General features: G+C 38.9%; 2 protein-coding genes across 10 annotated transcripts in view; one reads left to right on the top strand and one right to left on the bottom strand.

Moving 5' to 3' along the window:
- Window positions 1–164: 164 nt before the first annotated feature.
- On the top strand, window positions 165–21265 carry NOC3L (NOC3 like DNA replication regulator). 2 transcript variants are annotated; one of them, XM_041127208.1, is made up of 22 exons: window positions 228–244; window positions 814–991; window positions 1580–1787; window positions 2203–2329; window positions 5274–5431; window positions 5543–5599; window positions 6665–6795; window positions 7460–7621; window positions 8411–8504; window positions 8714–8889; window positions 9107–9235; window positions 9701–9832; window positions 10159–10239; window positions 10827–10927; window positions 11395–11467; window positions 11545–11608; window positions 11696–11767; window positions 12734–12915; window positions 13163–13291; window positions 13936–14033; window positions 15895–15979; window positions 17721–21265. In XM_041127208.1, the coding sequence occupies exons 4-22, from the start codon at window positions 2250–2252 to the stop codon at window positions 17850–17852; spliced, it is 2136 nt and encodes a 711-aa protein (XP_040983142.1). In that variant the 5' UTR covers window positions 228–244; window positions 814–991; window positions 1580–1787; window positions 2203–2249; the 3' UTR covers window positions 17853–21265. The 2 variants fall into 2 exon arrangements, with proteins under 2 accessions (XP_029885742.1, XP_040983142.1); XM_030029882.2 differs by lacking the exon at window positions 814–991 and having other exon boundaries at window positions 165–244.
- Window positions 19222–24208, bottom strand: part of PLCE1 (phospholipase C epsilon 1) — a 167225-nt gene continuing 162238 nt past the window's right edge. For all 8 annotated transcript variants that reach the window (XM_030029872.1, XM_030029871.1, XM_030029874.1 and 5 more), the window contains one exon: window positions 19222–23371. The gene's annotated coding sequence lies outside the window, so the exon portion shown is untranslated. The remainder of the gene's footprint in view (window positions 23372–24208) is intronic.

Raw genomic sequence — 24208 nt, 5'->3', positions numbered from 1 at the left:
AAAGATTGATTTATTTTTGAAGTGGGAGCAGCTCCCCGCCGGCGCGGCGCGGCGCGGGCGCCCTTCCGTCCCCCCTCAGCAACGGCTGCCGCCCCGCCCGCCGGAGCCGGCTCGGCCTCCGCCGCCAGGGGCCGCTGTGGCGGCGGCGGCGCGGGGCGGGGGAGGGCTCGGCTCCGCCCCCAGCCGCCACTTCCGCTGCACGGCTCCGGCACGGCACGCGCTGGGGGCCGCCGCCATGAAGCCGGTAGGACGCTGCGGTGGGGGGCGGCGGGCGGCGGGCCGGTGCGGGGGGGGGGGGGGCGGCCCTCGGGCCTCCGCCGCGGGCTCCGCGGGAGGGGGCTGCCGGCCTGCGCTGGCTCCGCCCGCCCTCGGGCCGGCGCCGCCGCGGCCGCGGGGCTGTAGGAAACGACAAAACTCCCAGCGTCGGGGGGCGGGTGGTAAAGCGCGGCGTGGCTAGGGCGGGCAGCGGCTCTTCCCCTCGCCGGCGGGTTCCCGGCAGAAGGCAGGTTCGCCTCTCTCCCCTCGCAAAGCTGATTTTGCCGCGGCTGAGGCGTGGAAGAAGAAGAAATGAATCGCTGCTGTTCGTTATACTGAGGAGCGAGGCGTGGGAGCTGTAGCAGAGCGCGGGGTGGCCTGCACCGTGTCCTGCTCGCAGGCACTCGGGCGGTGAGGTGGCATCGGGAGAGGAAAAGCGGAGTCCGAGCTGACTTGTGGGCAGGGGCAGTGCTGTCTGTAGCTGTTCTAGCTCAGCGTTGTGTCTGTGGTGCAGGGGCAAGCGTCAGCGTTGCTTCTGTCTCTTCAGCACCTTCCCAGTAGTCAAAACTAAAACAGGAAGCTAAAGGTGAACTGACAAAAATTCCGCATTCGAGGAGCCCCGCGCTGGTCCAGCCACTCGTCCCCTTACTAAAGGGACGCATCTCTCCCTACCACGACTCAAATACGATGGCCCATTTTCTCTCCACAGCCCTTGCCTTCCCACACCCCTCAGTAGGTAAGGTGTGCTGTGTCCGTTTCCATCCCGAATGCTCTTGGGAGCATTTTGCAGTTTTGGCACGTACACAGCTTCTGCATCATGCTGCTCTGAGCCTTGCAGCGGGCAGCCTTGTCTCATCCATGCAGCTACTGCGCATGGAGAGTCCTTATCTGGAGGACGTTTGCCTGAGGCTGTGGCCTCGTACCAGTAGCTTGAGGTGCTCTAAGGTACCTTGTACCTTGTTGTGTGTTGGGGAAGAACAGCATCCTGAAGAGAGGAGACAGAGTGCTTGGGAGCACACAGGGCAAAGAACTGTGCCCTAACAATCTGTTTACCATACTTTGAGTGTTCGTGTGTCTAAAAGTGGTAGACAGCAGGTTTAATAAATAGTTGTCAAAGAACGTTTCTGTAAAACATTCTTTGCAGGTCTCTCTTCTCAAAAATGTAAGAGAGTTGGGTAAATTTCGAGCTAACTGATGATACTGTTTGGAAGAAACACACTGTTCAGCCCTGTTAGAAATATTGACTTAATGAGATCTGAAACAGTGAAATAAATTTCACAAAGGCTATGCACATGTTACTTGTAGTTTTCTGTTTGTTTCCTAGAGAAAAAACACAAAACGAGTTCCAAGCTTTCGCAAGTTACTGAGAACTAGTAAAATAAAACTTGACAACAAATTAAAGAATAAACAGTACAAGCAGCAGAGTGCTGCTAAGAAGTATCGAAAAGAACAAAAGAAGTTAAGGGAGGCTGTCAGAGATGCTATCTCTAGAAAACCTTTTCCATTGGAAGAATGCAAGAAAAAACAAGTTGGTAAGTGTTTGCTCAGGGTTATTTTTGTAAGCAAAAAGGTATGAGGGTTCCTAAATATCGTGCTGCTTCATGTTGTAAAATTATGTATCAAGAAAACAACATTTCATGTTCTGTGTGCAAAGAATTGCTGTTCTTGTTTAAAGGAAAGGGAGAGTTAAGAAAAATATAAAACGTAGCCATGCTGGCAACAAGATCTGATGGTTGGGGATGGCAGAAGTGCGTTTGCTCTGATCATTATCGGATGTTAAAATAATGGGGCAGTTTTCAGGGATAACACAAAACACGTGCATGAAGGTTGATGAGCTCCAGGTTGAAGTAAAGTGTAAAATGGTCTCACAAGTGTAGGCAGGGTTAGGTTTCCAAGTTTGAATATACATACAGAATCTTAATCTGTACACATCATCTTCTAAAATAGTTGGAAAACAGGAAGAAGATGAGGAAGAAGATGCTCTTCCACTGGACATGATGGATGAAGATGACTTAAAATTAATGGAGGATTTGGCTCAAAAAGCATCCTTTTTAACCAGAGATCTTTCTTCTAAGTGAGTGGTGTTGTGATGTCTACTTTTTGTACTAGTTCAACTTTGTGTGGTTACTGTATAATTAATATGTAATGTAATACAAATATCAGGACCTTGCTTTCAGTCTGGTGTTTCATTGCCGTTCCGGTTTAGTGTTTCCTTAGTCTGTCAGTACATTCAGTATTAATGTATTGATGTGTATCAGTACATTCACCTGCTCTGCCTGACCTTCAGGATACTGAAGGAAACAGGATACTGTTTCTGCACACTGTTCCTTCCCATGAGGTCCCTGGCTGTGAAGTGAGTAGCATTCCTCAAACTGAAAGAAATGCTTTAATCTGTATGCAGAGTCTTTTATTCTGTGTAGAGTACTCGGGACATTCCCTGGACTTTGGGCCACTGTACTTTCCATGTTGCATTGCTAATTCCTATTAAAAAACCCCAAGGGTTCTGGAAGCCATGTCTGTAAACACATGTGACACCAAAACATTCACACAAAAAATTTGTTACGAGTTTTCTGGAGCAAGGTGTTAGGTAAGAGTTCGCAATGAAATACACAGTAGGATAGTGCTTCTAGTTGTAGAATTGTAAGTCTTTACAAATAATGCTTCTGCAGAGTAGACTGGTTACATGATTGTTTGAAAATCTTAACTTGCCTTTTTTGGTGAATGTGAAAAAACTCTATGCCTAGCTGCTGTAGAGTGGTTTTAATTTTCCCTGTAAACTTCAGTTTTCTTTAGTTCTGGAAGCGGTTGTTTCAGACTAAATGTTGAAATGAGCAAAAAGCATTTTTTATTGTTTTCAAAAATAGAGAGCATTTCTTCTAGCTTTTTTTTTTTTTTTGCTAGTTCTAGTACAAATTTTTAATTACTAATGAATAATTTAGTCTAGTTTCTAAGGAAAGTAGTAAATGGCTTTTTATTTCCAAAGTTGCATTTGTGTTGTACTCTACTGTATGGTCTCTTGTAGCCACATAGCAAGTTCTTGAATTAAAAGAATTTTACTTTAAACCTTCCCCTCCCCCCAAACTAACTGGGTGTCACATAAGTTTCAAGTCTTGCAAAACTCAAAATTTATTGTGCGTTTTTATTTAGTGACATTTTGCAAGATGCAGTTCTATGTGTCTTGCATTCATTATGACAAGGCATTTTTAGAATGGTGGAAAAACACAATGGAAGTAGTTGCTCTTTTACCTGTTTTACTGTTAACTAGCTTTTAGCTCCTTTCATAGTGTTCCCTTAAACAGGAAAATTTGTCTTTTTAATCTGTTTTACTCTGATCAACTATAATCATTCATAAGATCTTGCTAAATATTACCTCACTTATAAATTATGTGTTCATATTAGCACAGACTCTAATACTTATGTTCTTATATACTTACGTGCAGGTTAGGAATATAGCCTGTGAAAGGGTAGTACACCACACTGCATTATTTCTGTTATCCATGGAGAATGGGGTGTGACACAGGCTTTCCTTGTGAGCAGAGTAAAAAAGTGATAGTAGTAGTGGTAAAAGTTAACATGGACTAGGGTTAAATAAAAATGTGCACTGAACCACTCATTATCACATCCTGGTTAAGTGTCGATTGGGAGGTCAAGGCATCAAGGCACGGTAGGGGAGAGCGAGGCTGTGGGATATCTTAAGGAAGACACTGGACTGTTTGTCCAGTGAGAGGGTCCCAGTCCTGCTTGCTTGCTGGTGGAGTCCTTCATGGCAGGACTGCTCAGGGTTAAGTTTTCAGTGAGCCTCAGCCCTGCCAGGGCATCTGCTCATGCAGTGGGGGGGCACAGTGGGGAGGGAGGCAGGTAAAACGGCACTCTGGCCTAGGTGAGAGACAGGCTGTGCTGATATCTTAATAGTTTCTATTTTGCATCTTTGTATTTTCCTTACTCTTTTCCAAAATTTTTAATATTTTAGAGCTGAAATCATGTTTCCAAAGGATGTTTGTCTTTACAAGCTTCAGCTGATTTGTTCACTGTTGCCTTACTTTGAAGGGTCCCCAAGTCCCTTACTGCTACATGAATGGGAGCAGTGCCATCTTAAAACCTATCAGCTAGTACTAGGGTTTCCAGATGTATGGTATGATGCAGAATTTCCCTTGTTTTCACAGCAGCTGTATTTTCTTCATGCTCAACAGATCAATCACAGACATATAGAATTCCTGTGCTTGTTGAGTAGGATTTGGGTACACAGGAAAGGTTTGGTCTGCACAGGGACAGCAAGGCTGAGGCTGGTGCGCTGTCCTTACAATGCATGCATAGGTGACTGTGTCATGTGTGCAGGGAATCTGGGTAGACTCTGGGATGTAAAACTACTTCTCATGCAAGTGATTTTTACTTTCTGAAGCCTAGCAGTCTCTGAGCCCAGAGCTTTCAGAGCCCTTCAGATGTCCATAGTTGAAACTCTGCCCCTTACAAGAACAAAAGCAGTGTTCCTGTTACAAGACAGACCATGTGGCTTCAATAATGTGATTCTTCATGCCTGGCTTTTAGTTTTTTAATGAGATAAAACAGATAACACACTTCATGTACCTGTACTATAAGCGGTTACACCATTTAATTAATTTTTTTTTTTGTAAACTCAAAATCAGTGCAAGGATTTTGCATGCATGTGTGTGTTTACACTCATATGCCAACATTTCAAAATTCATGAAGTTGGCTGCCCTGCCAGATCAACTAGATCTCATTTTGTCTTTGCTCCGTTCACATTTAGTTTCCTATAAAAAGGAGATGGGAAGCACTGTATTGTCCTGAATTCAAAGATTCTATACGGATACACATTAACATTGTTCGACTGAGTGGTGACTGGTGCTGTCAATGGTGAACACGCTCAAACATTCCACTTAATAAGATCAGCCATTATTTATTTTTCTAAGTGCGGACTTTTAATCCAGCTAGTATACTGTCATACATGGTTCTTGTCTAATTAGATGGCTAATTCATTTAGTTTGCCTTGTATTTTTTAGTGAACCTGTTCATGTCAAAAAACGAAAATGTGAAAGCGTGATTGACAAATATGAGAAGGTGCCAAGACGCGTGCAGACTGAGCCAGAAAAAGAAGTCATCCATCTGCTCCCCATCAAAGACAAGGGTGGCATTATTCCCCAAACTATGGAAAAACCAGGTAAGACACAGATTCTGGAATAGGTGTAGTAGCCAAGATGTGTATAATTTATTCTTTTAAAATTCCACAGTGTTTATTACATACTTGACACTAGACACTCTATTTTTGCAGTTCTCAATGTTGCACAGGATGAAGAAGAGGATACAGAAGAAATGGAGGAAGAAGAGGGTAATAGAACATCATGTTTGCTTTTTGTTGTTTTTTTGGTTTGTGGTGTTTTGGTTTGTTTTGTTTTTCAAATCACTGACATATCTGAAGAGTACTTTGCTATTCCCTAAGGAAGTTTGTAATTTAAGTGTATTTTGTTTAGGGCGTTTTTGAATATGTTTATTACCGTGTTGCCCCCAAAGCGTAACAGTGATTCGGAGCTTGCTTTCTTACCTGTTAGGATCCCAGGACCTGAGGAACAGCTGGCTTCATAATCTGTTCCTTAAAAATTATTTTGATTTTCACCTGGAACTGAGGTTTGCATGAAGTTCCTTATATCAATTGTGTCATCTTTGCTAGTGAGAAGGGAAATCTTGGTCTTACTTAAAGAATATATGCTGTGGTTCTAGTCTGATTACTCTGAGATCATTTTGAAATGCAGTTCAGGGCACAGACTTGTGTAGGCTTTTAAGCGTCTGTCTTTGTCTTTGAAATTTTTTACTTAAAACATCAGAATACCAGGAAATTCAGATTTCGATTTGCAGTTTGCTATGCAGTTAAGAGTCATGTTCAAATAACAATTGCAGTTGTAACTCTGCCATTTCTGGGTCATTATTCTCTAAATATAATCTGAGGTTGAGGAAGGACATACTTGTAGCAAAATAATACTCAGAAAACACAAATAAAACAATTGTATTTTAAAAGAAAATGTGAATCGTGAATAATTTGCTGCAAATTGCAGAGCACTGCAGTTTCTTGGCACAGTTGGGGTCGTATGTTGAGTTTATCTGTTCCCACTGTACTTGGGGAATACCATTTGCAGATTCAGAAACATTTGGTGCATTTCTTCTTGAAAGCATAAGATTTTGGAGTGGAGCAAAAATTAATCTCTGGGTTAATATAAGCCCTAGCAAGGTTATTCATTCTTAAAGCTTCTTTTACTGTGGAACTGCATGTGTTACTCTTATGTGGGGTTATCGTGGTACCCATCTGAAATGCAGTATCTAGAACTGTAGTTCGCAATGTGGTATTTGTAAAGCAGCTTCCCTAGTGACCCTCTTTTCTAACTCTCGCACCTTGTGCTAGACTTTAATGAAGAACCCCTGCCTGTTCTCACTCCTGAGGAAATGGCTGCTCAAAGGAGACAAAAGCTGCAGGAAAGGAAGATGCACATAGCTGCCTTAGCATCTGCCATTCTCTCTGAGCCAGACAACAATGTAGGTAGCATTTACTTAACATGCATGTATGTGTGCCTGTGTTGTGCAGTAAGTCAATAAATAAAGATCTGAAGTGACCAAACAATAGCAAAAGCAGAAAAATTCCTGGGTAGAACAAGGAAAAAGGTCAGTGTTGTATCATTTGTCAGGGGGTGGCAAACAGTGAAACTGCTGCCATAGGTTGGTACAAAGGATTTGAATCAGTTGAAGATCCAGGTGACTCTGTTTGCTCTGTTTGGGAGTAATTTGTCCCTCTGAATATTTGTGGTTTTAGGAATAATACTGTCTGTGGTATTTCCTATCCAAACTACCTTGTTCCTTAAGCATGACCCTTATTTAAGCTCTTATTTCGTGGCTGTATCTGACAGTTCTCAATGTTTCAGGATATGCTAGTAATTTTCTGTAATTCTGTGCAAGTTTGTAATAGCAGCATAGTTTGAACGTTCCCAAGATAAAAATTTTGTTGGGATACCTAGCATTTCTTGGCCCTTTATGCAGTGCTAAGTAGTGTCTGAGTAGCTGCTGAGGTAATGGCTTTCTCTTTCTAGTATTTAAAAGTGAGGCATGTTTCTTATGGCAAACTTTTGCTGAAATGTACATTGTGCTTGTAGATTGGTTTGTGGCTGATCGTCAGCTGACTTTGTGTGCCTCTTTTCTTAATCAGATTAAAAAGTTGAAGGAGCTGCGTGCCATGCTGACGGAACAGGATCCTAACGTGGCCGTGATTGTTCGGAAGCTTGTCATGGTTTCTTTGATGGAGGTTTTCAAAGATATTGTGCCTTCTTACAAAATTCGGCCTCTGACTGAAGCAGAAAAAGCTACCAAGGTGAAATATCAAATTTCTTTGTAGAGTATTGTGAGTAGTTCAGATTTTTTTAAGTTATGCCAAATACTAATACTGATTTGTTTAATATGAAGTCATAGTTTTGAGCGAAGGGTGACAAATACACAAGTACTTGTGGAAATTCTGAAACTGTGACACTTTCAAGGGCAGATGTCTTCGTTTTGAACCTTTAATTCTTATGTACTTCCTTCAATAAGTAGGTGACATGCTGGTGGTAACGGAGGGAAAAATAGTATATGAAAGTAGTATACCAGACCTGGGATTAAAGTAGTATACCAAACCTGGGTGACTTTCATTATAAACCTTGGAATAAGATGGTGTTTTGTGTCACACTGAAGGGAACTAGAAAGAAAGCAAATTATGCAACATTGTCACCTAACTGGCACAGTTTTCTTTGAAATGTATTTAATGATTTGCTGAACAAATGCAGAGTAACTTGTTTTCTGGAGTTTGTTTTTAACCAATTCTTGAGAAAGTTTCTTGAATAAAGGTAGTGCAGTTTAGAGTCATGGCTTTAAAATAACATCTAGTTGAAAATTTCACTTCAATGTCTATAAATGAAATAGGCCTAGTTGGGAAAAGCCCTCTGAGCACAAGAACATATATAGAAATACGTAGAAATAATTTGTTTTTAATACATTTCTAGGAATGTCTAGATGAAAAAACTACTTAGGTATCTGATATTTGTTTTAAAACTTTGGGTTTTTTCACCATTGGCTAATTTCAGGATTTAGCTCTCCAAATAAAATTTTATTTGCGTTATGTTTACAGGTTAAAAAAGAAACTCAGAAACTGAGAGAATTTGAAGAAGGCCTTGTAAGCCAGTATAAGTTTTACTTGGAAAATCTGGAACAAACAATTAAAGGTACAGTCAACACTTCCCATTTTTTGTAGTAAATGCAAAATTGTTTGCAGCATCACAATTTACTTCCTCTGATTGAATGCTACCTGCTGTCTTTGAAATAGTACTTGCATAAAGTATGCAGGAGAATGCCTGCAATAACTAAAAATGTAAATATTTAGAAGCTCCCCTACATTCTGAACAGTAGTCACTAAAAATAATATTTTGTGCAGATTGGAAACAAAGGAAGTTGAAGAAAAGCAATGTCATCTCATTAAAAGCATATAAAGGTCTAGCAGAGATAGCAGTGAAGTGTCTGTGTGAGCTGCTTGTGGCCCTACCCCACTTTAACTTCCACAATAACATTATCGTTCTCATTGTTCCGCTCATGAATGATGCATCAAAAATGGTAAGTGATTTTCTGATTAGGGAAAGAATTTTTGTTTTGCATGAAAAATAATCTGTTTCTGAGCTTTATTCCACAATATCCAGATCTTGTGGCCATATCTTTTTGCTGTTTCACTGGCTGTGTCCACTTTCTAATTAGTAAATACCATCAGTATTACCAATTAGCTGTTGTGGTGGACTTGGCTTTACAGAAGAATATGTTTGAATTCACTTTTCAGATTTCTGAACTATGCTTTGAGGCAGTTAAGAAGCTCTTTAAACAAGACAAGTTGGGCTATGCTTCACTTGGTGTAGTTAAGGTCATTTCTGGCCTTGTGAGGGGTAGAAATTACGATGTCAGACCTGAGGTAAGAGTCTTTCTGTTGTACTACACAATTTTCTTCTGTCAATGGTTTAAAAAAAATCTGAAAGGTCAAGTTAGTGCAGCTGTTGGCTATAGACAAGCAGAATTTTCTCACTCTGTCAGAACACAGGCAGCTTAGGAGCAGGCTGAGCCGGAGGATTAGGAAGAGAGATACGGGGCAAGGGAAGGAGACTGGGAGGAGGAGATCAGATCCTGACAGAGACGTGGGTTGTTAGGCAGGGAGACTTGAATTGAGAGAGGCAAATGGAGGAGTGGATAGAAATGGACAGTGCTGGGGAAGGAACTGGGAGCAGAGATGAGAGATAAAGGTATGAAGGAACAGGAGGGGAGTAAACAGAAGAACCTTTGACCAGCAAAGCCCACTAGCTGGAATGGAATTCAGGATTTCTTACCCTCCGTTCCTCTGTTGTGGATCACCTTGCATTGTATTTATTTTATTTTACAATAGGTGTTAAAAGTATTTCTTCATTTAAGAATTAAGGAAGTAGAATTACAAAAAGATTCTGAAGACATTGCACCAAAGAAAAAGTTCATGACTTACAAAGAGAAAAGAAAAAATCTTTCAAGAATGCAAAGAAAGGTATGACCTGTGGTTTCTCATGCTCTACTTCAGTGAATTTATCTAGCAATTTGTTCTAGCAATGATTGCATTTGTCCTGTTGCCATTGTTAACTCTCAGCACCAGTGATTAGTGTTTGCGTTGAACATTTATGAGGTTCTACAGGGAATTGGTTGTTTCTGATAGGAAGGAATATATCTAAGCTGGTTACCCTGTAGCATCACAGGGTAACTTAAGCAACTCGCCAGGCGTGGAAGATTTGTTCTCTGGGTATCTTTGGAACCTGGATATCCAGGCTGGTTGGAAACATTTAATCTGTTATCTTAAAATCAACTGTATGTTTTCAGTGGAAGAAAGCAGAAGAGAAACTGGAACGAGAGCTCTTGGAAGCAGAAGCGTCAGAAAGTAAAGAAAAAAAACTGAAGTTGGTAAGTAATTTAGAGATTATTTTCCTTTTTTTGCAAAATAGCAGCTCCAAACCCTTTTGTAACCAAGTGTCTCCTCTCCATTCCAACCTGTCAGCATTCCACACCTCTGGATAATGTTGGCAGCTTACAAACATTTTGCCTGTGCCAGAGGTCTAGGTTTTAGTAAACCAAGCCCTCTCAGTTTACCCAGGAAAGCCAACTTAGCCGTTCCTATTTCCTTCTGTTATCTGCACAAAAAGGTATTTGAAACCATTGACATATGTCCTCCAGGTGCCCTGTTCCATATGACTCTATGTAATGACTGTTACCAGCCTCTCAGAGTGGCCTTTAGGCACAGGAATAGTGTGGCTAGCATGGACTGAGGGGTAAGAGAGGCTGTTTAGCTAGGAGAGTGTGAGGGGACAGAGTAGGGGGCAGGAGAGCAGGACTTGAGCTTTTCAGCATAAAAAGAGCAGAGGTGGCAGTGCCAGGACTGGTTTGGAAGGCCTGAATGCAGGCTTGGACAGAGAGGAGCATTTTCAGTTGAGTTTAAGTGAAGTAGAAATGTCTGTTTTCCATGCTTAAGTATTTTATTTTCTTTTCTTCAGCACACAGAGACTTTGAATATTGTGTTTGTAACTTACTTTAGAATCTTGAAGAAAGCTCAGAAGTCTCCACTTTTGCCAGCTGTGCTAGAAGGTCTTGCAAAGTAAGAACTGGTCCACCTTCTTTTGTGTGTGTTAGAAAAGACATAGAGCACTGAAGGGATTTTTGACTGTGAAGGGGATTTATAAGCAGTGAGAGAAGACGGTCCCTGACAAATTGGTTGAAATTCTTTTATATCTCAGCTGAAGTTTTCACCTACTTCTAAACATATTTCAATGTGATGTGAAATTTCCCATGATAGAACAGATGTGATGCAAACCCAGTAGGGAGTGATGTGATTCCATTATTTTGTCTGATTACTTCCTGACAAACATGAGCATGTCTCTGGAGCTATACGGAAGCCGTGATGAGCAGCTGGGGGGCTAAATCATCCGTCTATGTGAAGATAATAGATGTTCAGCATTTGATTTTGCTCTGCTTTTAAGGTGTGGGTTTTGGCCGTTCAAAATACTTTGAACTGAGTTTGCAGATAATGTCATAGCTTAAAAATAAAAATCTCTTTGATTCAAGGTTTGCTCATCTGATAAATGTGGAATTTTTTGATGACCTGCTGATTGTCCTTCATTCTCTTATTGCATCTGGGGTAAGTTGAGCTTACTTCTATTACAGTTATCTTAAAATTATGTTCTTTTGGGTACTTAATCAGTTTTGTATTCTTAGGGTTTAAGCTATCGTGAGAGTCTTCATTGCATTCTCAGTGCTTTTCATATACTCTCCGGTCAAGGTAAGAGATCTTTAAAAGCAAACTTTTGTCCAATATTCTCTGATAAATTAATGGAGTAAATGTATTTATTTGGGATTATGTTAATAGGTGATGTTCTTAACATTGATCCAATGAAATTCTACACACATCTTTACAAGACACTGTTCAGCCTACATGCAGGTAACTGCAGATTCTTATTTTCATTTTTTACCTAGATAATGTTTATTCTGCTTGTTTGGTATCATAGCCTTAATATAGTGTTAATAAACTACAGTTGTTTCAAGATACCTGAGTTCTGATGAGATTACTGTCTGTTTTAATGTACTTTTTTCTCAAGTTGCACGTTGCACTACTGCAATACAAACACTAGAAGTATTACTGCAATACATGGTAACAGGTTCTAATCATGTCATTTCATTAGGGAATTCTAAGTGTGTGATCTTGGATAAGCATTTATCCTGTCCTCAGTTTATGTTTTTTGACTTATAGTTGTTTCTTTTAGTGGCATTTTAAAAATTCTCTATTGTTTCTCTAATAGAGAAAAATCTCTAATTTTTTGTAATATAATTTAAAAAATAATTTCAATTTAAATTCTGTTTTCTAAAATCTTCTGGTTTGTATTTCTCATTTTTATAATTCTGATGTTCTAATTTTCTAATCTAAATTTTCTAATAATTCCCAGAAGCTGAATAGTTTATGAAAGAAGATATTTATAAAGTTTGAAATTAACAATTTTAATTAAATTCATAAATGTATATTCACTAGAGAGGAAGGATTGAGAAGAAACATTGTACAATTCTGGATGGGTAAAAGACTAAATCTTTGCACCATTTAACAATTCATAAAAGATGATATATGAATGCACTTAGGGTTAAAACACTAACTGCTTCTAATGTTTAGACATTTTTGATGGACAAATGTTTTCTCACAAAGGAGTACAGAAACAATGATACATTTTTTCTGTTCAAAACTGGACTATTTTTACCAAAAAAGGATGGATGCTTATGTCTGTATCACATTGGTGCTGTGTTTGAACCTCCTAGCTTTCATGCTATTTCTCAGGTTCCAGTGTACAGTCAATAGAGTATTTAGCTGTATGTTCCTTGAAATGGTTATTTACTCTTTGTATGAAATTCTGCTTTTGAGGTGGTACCAATGGTGATACAGAGATTGTGCTCCAGTGCCTGGATGTCATGTTTGCCAAGCGGAGAAAGCAAGTTTCCCAGCAACGAGCTCTTGCTTTCCTAAAGCGACTTTCCACACTTGCTCTTCATGTACTTCCAAACTCCAGTGTTGGCATCTTGGCAACAAACAGGGTGTTAATGCAAGTAAGTTTTACTTGTTGGAATTTTTAGCTTACTGGTTAAAGGTTATTGTATTTTTGAACAAATCGATTTTATGCAAAATATTTTGAAGCATCTTAAGCAAGAGTGATGAAAACAGAGTATCCTTAAATGTTGCTGAGACTGAATAACATGGAATGAATCCTGAACTTAACTTAACCATGTTATAATTGGATGTGTAATGTAAGCTACTCAGTCCTTTTTTTTTTTTTTTTTTTTTTTCCTGTTGTAGACATTCCCAAAGATGGACCTTTTACTAGACAACGAATCTCAAGGCAGTGGAGTTTATCTTCCAGAACTAGATGAACCAGAGCATTGCAATGCTCAGAACACAACTCTGTGGGAGCTGCATTTACTGCAGGTTAGTGAGTAGCTGAGTGATTTGGGAAGCAAAAGTCAGCAGTAAATAGCTGCTAAATGTTTATATGCTTTACACAAACAGACAACAGAGGTCTTCAGGCTTATCAATCAAATCTGGCCCATGTGAGCCTATTCCATACAATGAGGAAGAGCAGCACAGTGGTATAGGGAAGGAGTGAGCTCAAAAGGGGATATTACACAGCCCCTATGATAGTACCACACTGGATCTTACTGTACGTTGCCTAATAACACTCCTTTGGAGGCTTTTTCAATCTGTTAAGTTCCCTTGCAGTCCAGCCCTTCTCCGGGGAGCAACTGACACCTTGCTCTGTCATTCCAGCCAGGGTTTAGAGTTTGGGGCCTGGGGAGGGCTTCCTCTGCCCTTTCTCCTGCCTTATGGGAGTAAGAGTTAGATTAACTGTGGAGAGTTATGCTCACAGCATGACATACTAGTGAATAAATGTATGACTGGGTGTTCTCATTCACTTAACTCCAGAAACTGACTGATTTTGGGGTGCTTAGTTTCTTTGTCTAAAAAAAGCAGAACCTTCCATCTTATTGTAATGGAAATAAATGTGAGAATCCATGATAAATACATTATCCCTTATCCCTCGGTCAATTGCCTTCTTTCTTCCTTTCTTTCAGAGACACTATCATCCAACAGTGCAGAAATTTGCAGCTCACCTTATTGTTGGAGCTCCAACTGAAGGCTCAGGAGCTCTTTCACTTGATTTGAGCCAAAGGTCAGTTATCAAAAAGAGTTCTGTTTTTAGAAGTAGTGCCCTGAAAAGATGCTGTTGCTCATACTTTATTAAAGGAATCCCTAAAAATAATTATCTGTAAAATTAAAAGATTCTGTTCTTCAAACTCACTTTCTTTGTTCTTCTGCCAGTACAGAATGTTGGCTGCTTTTTTCTTTTTTTTTTTTTTTTTTTCTTTTCTTTTGAGGCTTGTTGCCAGGCTGTGACAAGGGTAAAAAATCTCAAAGTGCAGTGTGCTTTCTTCCCACGGGAGCAAAATATCTGCATTTCCTCAGTAGCAGCCCTGATCTGAATATGAATCGGGATCACTGAACCATGACTGTCCAGTGTAAACCGGAAACCACGTTGCAGCGTAATGTCCATAGTATGTTAAAACATAAGAACAGCCATCCTGGTTCAGACTAAGGATCTAATTCAGCATCCTGTCTTTGGCAGTGGCTGGAAGCAGGTGCCTCAGGAAGAGTAAAAACAGGGCAAGCATATAAGACGCATGCTCTGAGCAGTGTCCTAGCCTCTGACTGGTTTCAGTCTGGTAGATTTCCTGAACCTGATACCATTTTCTGTTTAGTACCTCTTCATGGAATTCTTTTCAAAACTCTTCATTGTCCTTTGAACCAAAGCACACATCTTGCAAATACAGCATTGTTTGGTAAGGGTTCCATGAGTCCACAGCTCATTATGTTAAGACCTACCTTCTTTTGTTTTGAACTTGGTGCCAGCATGCATCATTTAACAGTCCCTGGTTCTTGCTCTGGGAGGTGAAATAACAGTCTGCTCTAATACACTCTTTCTGTGCCTCACATGACTTGGTGGACCTCTGTCATATTGTCCGTCTACCATCTCTTCTGGCTGAAGGGATCCGGCCCAGACGGGAGCTGTTCCATACTTTTCATCATCTTTGTTGTCTGTTCCTGAACTGTAACCAATTCAAGTATTTCAAGATGAGGAAATTGGAAACTCAGATGCAATATTTGAGATGTGGGTGATTGTGGATTTATACACTGATGTAGCTATTTTCTATTCTGTTCTCTGTTTCTTTTCAACTGCAAACAGCATTAAGGTCACAATCCCGTGAAAGTACCTGTCATAACAAGAAGATTTTTTCCTTAAGTGATAGTGGTCAGCTCAGAGCCTACCATTTTTATGTGAAGCTGAGATTGCTTTTCTCTCTGTTTTTCTCCACACTAAATTTCATTTGCCATTTTACCAACCATCTCGTACAGTCTATCTGCAGTTCTTCACAGGCAGCTCATTGTTACTGCCACAAATAACTCGGTACTCTCCAGCTCATCTTTGAGTGTGTTGAAAAGCGCAGGTCCTGGCACAGACCTCATAGTTTCTTCCTGCCATTGCAAAAACTGATCATAGACTCCTGACCTCTGTTTCTTGTCTTTTAACCAGTTCTTCTCCCATGTGATGGTCTTCCTGGTTCTTCCATGGCTGCTTAGCTTTCATAAAACCCGTTGGTAAGGAACTGTTGGAAATTCTAGCAGATTGTATTAGCTAGATAACCTTTATCCACTTTTTTTTTTTTTACTTTTTCAAATATGTACAAGGCAAGCAGCGACTGCTTGGAGCTCTGGCAAGCCAACGGAAGACTTTTCTTGTCTCCCATTTCTTCCTCTGTCCCCCAGCTGGGTATTTAGACACATTTTACTTGCATTGTTTCCCAGCTGTTAGCTTCTCATCTTTTCCAGGTGATGCTCATCACTCTGAGGAGTTCCTTAAAGCATGGTGGAGGGTGTGAATGGCATGTGTGGGACAAGCTGCTCCTGGTTTGGTGATGTATTATTTGAAAAATGTATCTAAAGACATATTTCTTTCACTGTGGTTTTTGCTATAGGCCTGCTACAGAACTTTTTGAGGCATACAGTATGAGAGGAATGACTTTTAATCCCCCTGTTGCATCAGTAACACCCAGAAGAAAGGTACTATCTCATCTCTCTGTGTCCTTTTTTAACCATGATATACCAATATAACTTGTATCTGCTGGCTCACTATGCAGTGCCCAGGCATTAGCACACCTAGTTTGGCTTTCTGGTTTCTGTACTTTCTGTGTCAAGTATTTTTTTTAACTGGCATAAGATAGCACTGACTATAAAGAAGGAAGAAAAGCTGTATGAATAGTTTCACCTCCCATAGCATCAGTTAATGTAGCAAGATGAATGGGGTAGCTACTATTTTACTTACCTTTTGCATTTCACAGTGGTTCAGTGCAGATTTCTTGTCCCTTTTCTGTAATGATGAACTAATGTTTGTTCAAAAAGCAGTAGTAAAAAGCTAGCTCTCTTTACCCAGTGTGGGTAGCTGGATTTCCAGAGCCTTTCATTCAGTATGTTAGAAGGATACTGATGCCCATTAGTGTCACTTCATAGCTTTAAAGTGTAAATTCAAAGGGAACAAAGAGCTAATATATAGAGGAGAAATGGGTGAACACTTTTTAAATCCTCAGCACTGGATGTGTTCCAGATGCCAACCACCATTAAATGTCCAGTGAGTGGTGTGTCCTTTTAAAAAGTGGTAATTAATTTTCTTTCTTCCTAATGAAAACATTGTAACCTGTTAACCTTGTTAGTGCCTCCAATTTGTAACTCAGTAATGTCAGTTAAGCCTTGAGAGCACAATTTTTTTTCCATTTTAGAGAAGCAACTTCCAAAAATTTATTTGTACTTAATTATTCTGTCTTTTTACAATGATTTCTTGACGTGTCTGTCCTACTAGGGTGTTAGATTAGCAGCCCTGACAGAACAAGGCTGGGAACAGCAGATAGGAGATTTGTATAGGGCTTGAATAAGGAAATGCACAAGCTCTTTAAGGCAGCAGAAACAAAGAAAGAGGAAGATAACAGAACAGACTGTCCCTAGGTGGTTATAATGGACATACATAACTGGGAAAATTACCTTGGGGTCTTGCCTGCTTTCTGGCTGTTTGGCTCATGTATCACATTTTGGCAGTATCTAAGTTTTACCGTACCTGTCCTGCATATTTTTCTCTGTGTGCCATGCTGCCATTGTCTGTCAGCACCTCCCCCCCGCTGACAGAAGCTCTGAATTGGAGTTTCCTTTCCCTGTGCACCACTAAAGAGAGGATCTCATTTGTCCCTGAGTGCACAAAGTACTCGACTCTGTGAGTGTTAAGACTTTAACGGGGAGGTATAAATCATGTGCATGACTGTCCCCATCTGAGCACCAGGAAAGAGTGGAGGGCTCCCAGTCTGGCTGCAGGCAGAAGGGGTCTCTTGAGGCAGGGTCAAGGCATTCCTTTCTGACTCACAACCTCTACTGTTAGCATTATTGCTTTCACTGGCCTTTTTATCAGAGATGCTCAATTTATTTTATAAGATGTGCTGAACAGGAAGCAGCGTGTAAGCACCTTCAGAGCTGGAAGCTGTGGCTATTTGTAGTAGATATTCTTCCAAAGCCCAGTTTACAACAAAACAAAAAATCCTCACCAAAACCATGAGTTTATGAAGGACTGCCTGACACATGGCTTTGTTGCTAGCCAAGTGAAACTTAGTGGCAGGCCAGGTATACATGAGCTGCCAGTTCCATAGGTCTAGTCTAGATGACCCAGGGCATGGGAGGGAAACAGGACTGCTAATTTAAGCTATGCATGGAAAACACATACTGGCCTTGTTTAGTAATGCAACTAATATTTTGTAATTTTCAGGATACATTCTCACAAATGGATTCATTTATAGATGAAGAGCTAAACAAACAGCTTCAACAACACATCAGTGAGACTGTTGTTCACAAACCCTTGGATTTTGCTAAACACTTGAAGGAATCATCCTTTTCGTAAATGTATCTATCAATCAGTCGTGTTCAGTTGGCTTCTTAATTATGGAGGAAGATTGGCTGAAAGAGATTTCCACTCATCATTAAAGGAATTCAAGTAGGCTTTTTTTTGAATATAGAAACACACAAAAAATGTAATAGCTTTTTTTCACACGGAGTTACAAGGCCTCTCCACTTAAACACCAGGCCCATGTGCTCAGGCTTGGGAACCGCAATGAACATTCACATCAGTAATTTAAAAAGGCACAAAACCAGGTCATTTTAAAATTGTTTTAACCATGCATTATAGTATTTTTGTTTATATATGTTCTAATTTTTGTAACAGAATATAGACATATGAGTTTCTGAAAAATCACTGGGTTGTGTTGATAACTTAATAAATATATTGGAAATTTTAACATAATATTGACGTTTTCGATGTTTAAGATACCTAGAGATTAGGAATATGTATTGCATTTTTTCTGTTCTTCTGACGTCTCCTAACCATTTATCTCAACTTGAAATGATTTTGCAATTGGTGGGGTTTTTTCCCTCCGATGAATCTTGGTATTGGCAAATTGAGACTACTGAATTCCAGTTCTGAGCTATCATCTTGATTGAATGCTCTACTACAATGTCTTCAATAAACCACTGCTGTCAAGAACACTGGACAAAGTCAAGGTAAGAATTTAAATCTTTTAAATCTTGGAAGTAATTTTCTCCCCATTCTCCAAATATTAGTTACTGCTTGGTTGTTTTAGAATCCATTTTCAGCTGCATGTTGGCTTTGCAAACAGTAAGTAAAATATATGAAATAACTTAAAAGTGAGTATTGTCTTTATGTGAATTCCATTCTACAGGGGAGTGTGGTGGGCTGTCCCTGGCTGGCAGCTAATACATTTTGTAGTGTTTAGTCTATGATGTGGTAATGATACGTGTTGTAAGTTTTGCAAAGCTTTTGTTCAAGTCGCTTAACCTCCTTACAATGATCAGAAAATACTACTTTTTCTCTAGGTATTTAGTCATTTATCCTGATTTATGGTTCTTAGATAGTTTTATAAGTAATTTATTTTAATACATGTTTTTAGTATTAATCAGACTAGTTCACCAAATTTCAAGTAGTTAAACATGAATTCACAAACATTTTTGGAAGACATCTATCTAATAATGGATTAGAAAATAGATATTTTACTATGTAGATTACAAAACTGCCTACATAATAGTGATGGTAATACATGTGTTTCTATCTGTTTAGGGTGCCATTCCCATAGCTTTTGAGTAATTCTTTTTAGTTGTTAAGTGTTTGCAACTATGGATGTGATTTAAATTCTGAAAAATTCCAAGGGGGCCATTTTCCAGTACTTTGTCAGTTCAGGAAGGCAAAAAGCAAAGAGTCAACATCTTAAACCATTTATTTTTTTTACAACATATACAAATACAAGTTTATTCTTCAAGTCAGGAGAGAGAAAATAGTCCAGGTGGAAAAGTAACTTTTAAAATTGTTCATTTTACATAGTTTCCAAACAATATAAAGACTGGCACGTAGTGATGTTGCATTGTCAGAATACTTTGACATGCTTTAAGAGGCAGAGGAAGACAACTGTACAACTAAGTCATTCTGAAATATCCTATACATGTATTGGAGCGAAATCTGTTTACTGTTGTTTATTTTTGTGTTTAATTTGCTAACTCTGCCAAATGTCTATCACTACTGAAGTTACAAAATATTTATCACAGACAGGAAAAATGCCACCATTGTTTGTTACATTTAGTGGGCTACCCTAAAAGTAAACTGAGTTTTATAGTGGACTAGTAACAGCCAGTGATTAAAAAACAAATGTTAATTGAAGCATTCGGAGAGCTAGAGCAGAATAGACAGTTCAGTTTCAGAAGCTGCAGACTCAACCTTTCACTGAAATGTAAAGCTACCAGCAAGTTCTTTTTTAAAGATAAACTATGTAAGAGAATGTGTTCTTGAAATACTTAGTTATTTCCATGTTAAAGTCTTTAGTTCTTGAAAGCACCTGATTTCTAGAAGCAGACGGCTTTCTGAAGATGGCTATTGAGATATTTCATCTAGTAATATTTGTAGCAATAAAAATAATATGACCAGGTTTTAAAAATTAAAACTGACATAATATTTTTTATTCTTATAACTACTAAACTTGGGATCAGTAAGATAGATACAGGAAACACTCCAGGCGATAGGAAGTACCTCCTGGTGTGCCCCAGTTCCTGTAAACTGAGTAGTACTGCAATGAGGCCAGGATCTGTGGCTGCCCAGCTTTTGTCCCATACTGTCACACCACTGCAAGCAGCACATGCTACACAAGGAAAATATGAGAAATTGATAGAAAAGTAACAGTGGTTTTAGAATAGTACAGAATAAAATACTTCTGTATTTTTGCCAATAGGCAACAGAGCATGAGATTTCCACCTGGAAACTGTTCAGCGTGAGACGGAACACAGACTGCATGTTTCTGGAAGGTGTTGATTATTTACATTCCTTTCTTTCAAACTTTATCCTGGAAGCAGCTTCCTGTAAATAGTTTGTAATGTAAAAATGAATGTATTTTCCTAATTGATGTCCGTGCCCAGCCAAAAGCACAGAAAGGGACAAAGTTACTTTATCAGTCTGTCTTTCTTGTCATAGGAATGTGTGGACAGGTATTCCTCCAGAAATAAAATCTGTGGCTAAGCAGAATAAACTTTCCTATTAGAATAATCACTCAGTGAAATTGGTTTAACTGGGCTTTCATGAAAGTTAACACCACCCCCACCCCCCGCACCCCCCAGCACTTTAATGCTTCAACTGGTGGTGTATTTTCATTATTTCATTATTATGACACTTGGAACCAACACAAAGGGAAGGATATTCCTTTCCAACCCCAAAATATATACCACATTTCACCAACAAAAGTTTACTCAGATGTTTACTAATACCTAAACTTGAAATTGATATATGTACATTAATGAAAATACTGGAACAGTGTAATTAGCCTTACACAATTCCAGATGTTTACATGCCTATAAAGTTGGGGGTTTTTAATAGCCAAATATTTTGCTGTTCTCTTTCACTGTGATAAACAGCAGCAAAAGCAGCTTTTGACTTTGATGAGGAAGATACTTATATTAATAAACTATTCCCACAGCTAGAAAATTATTGTATTAGCATAAATAGTACAAAACTACTGTTTTTAAATTGCCACTAGACTTGAGGCGAGTCTCAGACCCGTGTTACACAATGTGACATTTTCCCAAGGGTTTTTTTTCCTTTTTAAATCTGTGTGACAAAACCATTAGTGGATGATGACATGGGCGTAAGAACTTTCTCTGTTGAATCTAATGAATTAGCAAGCATGTCTTCCAGGCTACTGTGATACTACAGGTGATGTTAAGAATTTTCAGTGCTGCTCAATATAAAAAAAAAGCCAAACAGGTAAGGGTAAACTCCATAGGAAAGTAAGTATTGTTTCTAAAATGCCATAAAAACACCAAAAGAAAAAAATTCTTAGTGATGTGAAATTGCTAGTGTTAAAATGAGAATGAAACTAACATTTAAAAAAAACCAGTTGCATTAGTTGAATTGTGCAGTAGATTGATGTAACTATTTCCCAGTAATTCCAAAGTATTCCAAAGCAAACTGCATATCAAACTATGGATAAGTAAGTTGTCACTTTCAACATTTTACTCACTATCAGTCTTGCATTATGCATGTGCCATGAGGGTGGGGCAGGGAGAGAGTATACCTCATTCTTACAGAGGCTGGCTCTCTAGTTAGAATTCATAACACACAAGTGAAGAGGCTGAGCTAGGAGGTGGTTGGGTTTTTAATTGGATCATAGTGCTGAATTGCAAAATGCTGTTTGGCTACATCAGTACTGAAGATAAGCAGTGGGAAATGTATGGCCTCTTGGAAGATACACTGCGGGGAAATTTGACTTTTTTGTGTGTCTGTGGTTATTTTGGTTATTTTTCCTGAAAGCTGGAAATGACCTCAAGAGGGCACTTTTTTGCTTTGGTAATGGCGACGTTATAGGAATTTTCTGTAGCGTATAGTGAAAGACTTCATAGCTTCTGGTGACAGAATGCAGGTTCTCTCTGCTTGCTTGTGTGCCAGTTAATGACTTTTTGCTTTCTTTTATTTCATTTTCTAATTACTGGCGGGTGGGGGTGCTGGTTGTCACAGGAGTACTGCCTGTAACTTATTGCCCTTTCATCCTTGCACTATTAAACATAAACCTCATTTTAGTTACGCTGCTGTTTTATCCATTGCCTGATACAGCTGCTTAGGAGCAGCAGTGTTTTGTACTCGAGTGGTGAAGTTGATGTGGAATAATGGAGTACATGAATCCCTCCCTGTATTCATGGATTTCTTGATGTAGTCAGACCAGGTAACTGAAATGCTTTGTTCAGGGATTGCTCTAGGGAGACAAAATGGAGCAATTGTTTCGTTTGTGCCCCTGTAAGTTGGTATGGATTCTTTTAACTAACTAAACATGTTAGTAACTAACTCCCATGGAGGGGAAAAAGAGACAACCACAACTAACTTAAATATCAAAAGATGAATTCAGCAAACATAAAACTTTACAACAGTGTTTCTATGTAAACAAAAACATCAAGAGTTATACTATAAGAGCTCTTTATACTCTCTGGGTTTAACAGAATGCTAAAAAGACATTTCCTGACTGTATGGAAAAATGTATTTTGAATTCAAAATTTTGAAATGTTAATTACATTTATCAATGCATTGTTTTGAGTTTGGTCAGTTTTGGGTATTAAACGTCTTGTGCTGAAAAGAAACAACCAGAAAAGTTCAAACATTTTTTCCTCTAAAGCCAGAGAGAGGTAAAAATTCTGCATTTTCTAAAAAGTAGTATATGATAAATATATTATACAATGGCATGTACTTTGGAACATGATAATAAATATTCTTTCTTTAAACACAAGCCTGGAAAACTAGAATTCATAAGAAGAAAATGTTGTTCCTTGTCAAAGTACCACTACCAGTTAGGTGTATTTAGCTATTGTACATTATTTTGTTAAAGTAGATAAACCATAAATAATTTGAGCGTTTTGTGTATATTCACCAAAGTTAAACAGATATGTGAAGGAAGTTACAGTATATTTAAATCTCTTTACAATCACTTAACACAGTGTTTAACAGAAATCTCCAGGTAAAAGTGCATTATTTTAATATAATACACATAAAAGAACACGCTGGTTCTCTGCCTTCAGTTTCCCTAGAGACAACTAGCTAAAATTATCTTTTGTTTAAAAAGGGGAGGGTGACGACACATGTTTGTTTACAACATACAGTCCAAGAAAACTTCTTCATCCTCCTATTGAGAATCTGCAGATGTGAAGATACAGGAAGAGGAGAATCTTCCAATAGCTGACAGGCATCTTTCAAATCTATGGCATCCCACTTAGGATTCCCAGATTCTGGATGTTAATCCAGCAGCATTGCCTGGATTAAGCACCTAGAGCACAGGGCACGCAATTGCTGACCAGTTCAGTCCGCAGCAGGTTCCTTCAAAGGCACTGCAGAAAGATTCAGTGATGTAAATTCCAGTTTTCAAAAAAATGAAAGAACAAATGTAGAAGAGGGAATGTGATGGGGATCTCTCCATAATTTACTTTGTTTTTCTTGAATTCAGATTGTTTTGATGATTTAGGGTTTTTATAGTAGCCTAGAAATAAGGTATCAAATTTGTGCCTTCATATTTGAAATATTTTGCAAATTAAAGTATTACTTCAATTCTGTGAACGTAATGATTTAGCAACAGTATGCCAGTGCATGTCAAATAATGCTTTAATAATTAGGTGTATGTGGAAAGAAAAATGTAATCTTAAATTGGCCATATGTGAGATGGGATTATCAACACTGAAAAAGATTTCTTCATTTACAATGAGCTGTAACTTCTCAGATGACATCTCAATGCTGTAGTAGCACTATGCAAATATCTGGTTAGTGTACGTCAGTGGACAAGTTACATGTACTATCTTCATGTAAACAGGACAGTCCATGTTGTGTATTCCATTTGTTGTTTTAAGTAAGTCAAGCAAGATGGAAGAAATTGAAGGGATACAGAAAGGATAGTAAAAATGTTTAAACATTTCTGGCAGAATTTCCACAAATTAATACTATGAACTTGTTTTAGCTAAAAAGATCATCGTCAATCCTGATGATTTTATTATATGCATGTAATAAAAATTAACAAAAGCTCTACTGGATACTTCCATTTACTTTGGGCCCAGAGCAAAAGAGTAACAGGACATTGTTAATTAAGCACAGTTAGTTGATTAAAATGCGTATTATAAAATCAACCAGGATGCAATATTTTGGGTTTGTTTTTTAAATGAGCAGAGAAAGTGGGT

This window comes from Aquila chrysaetos, chromosome 11, assembly GCF_900496995.4.
Source record: "Aquila chrysaetos chrysaetos chromosome 11, bAquChr1.4, whole genome shotgun sequence".
In the NCBI taxonomy this organism is placed as follows: domain Eukaryota; kingdom Metazoa; phylum Chordata; class Aves; order Accipitriformes; family Accipitridae; genus Aquila; species Aquila chrysaetos.
The sequence above is the reverse complement of the archived record's forward strand: the minus strand, read 5'-3'. Positions and strand labels throughout refer to the sequence as shown.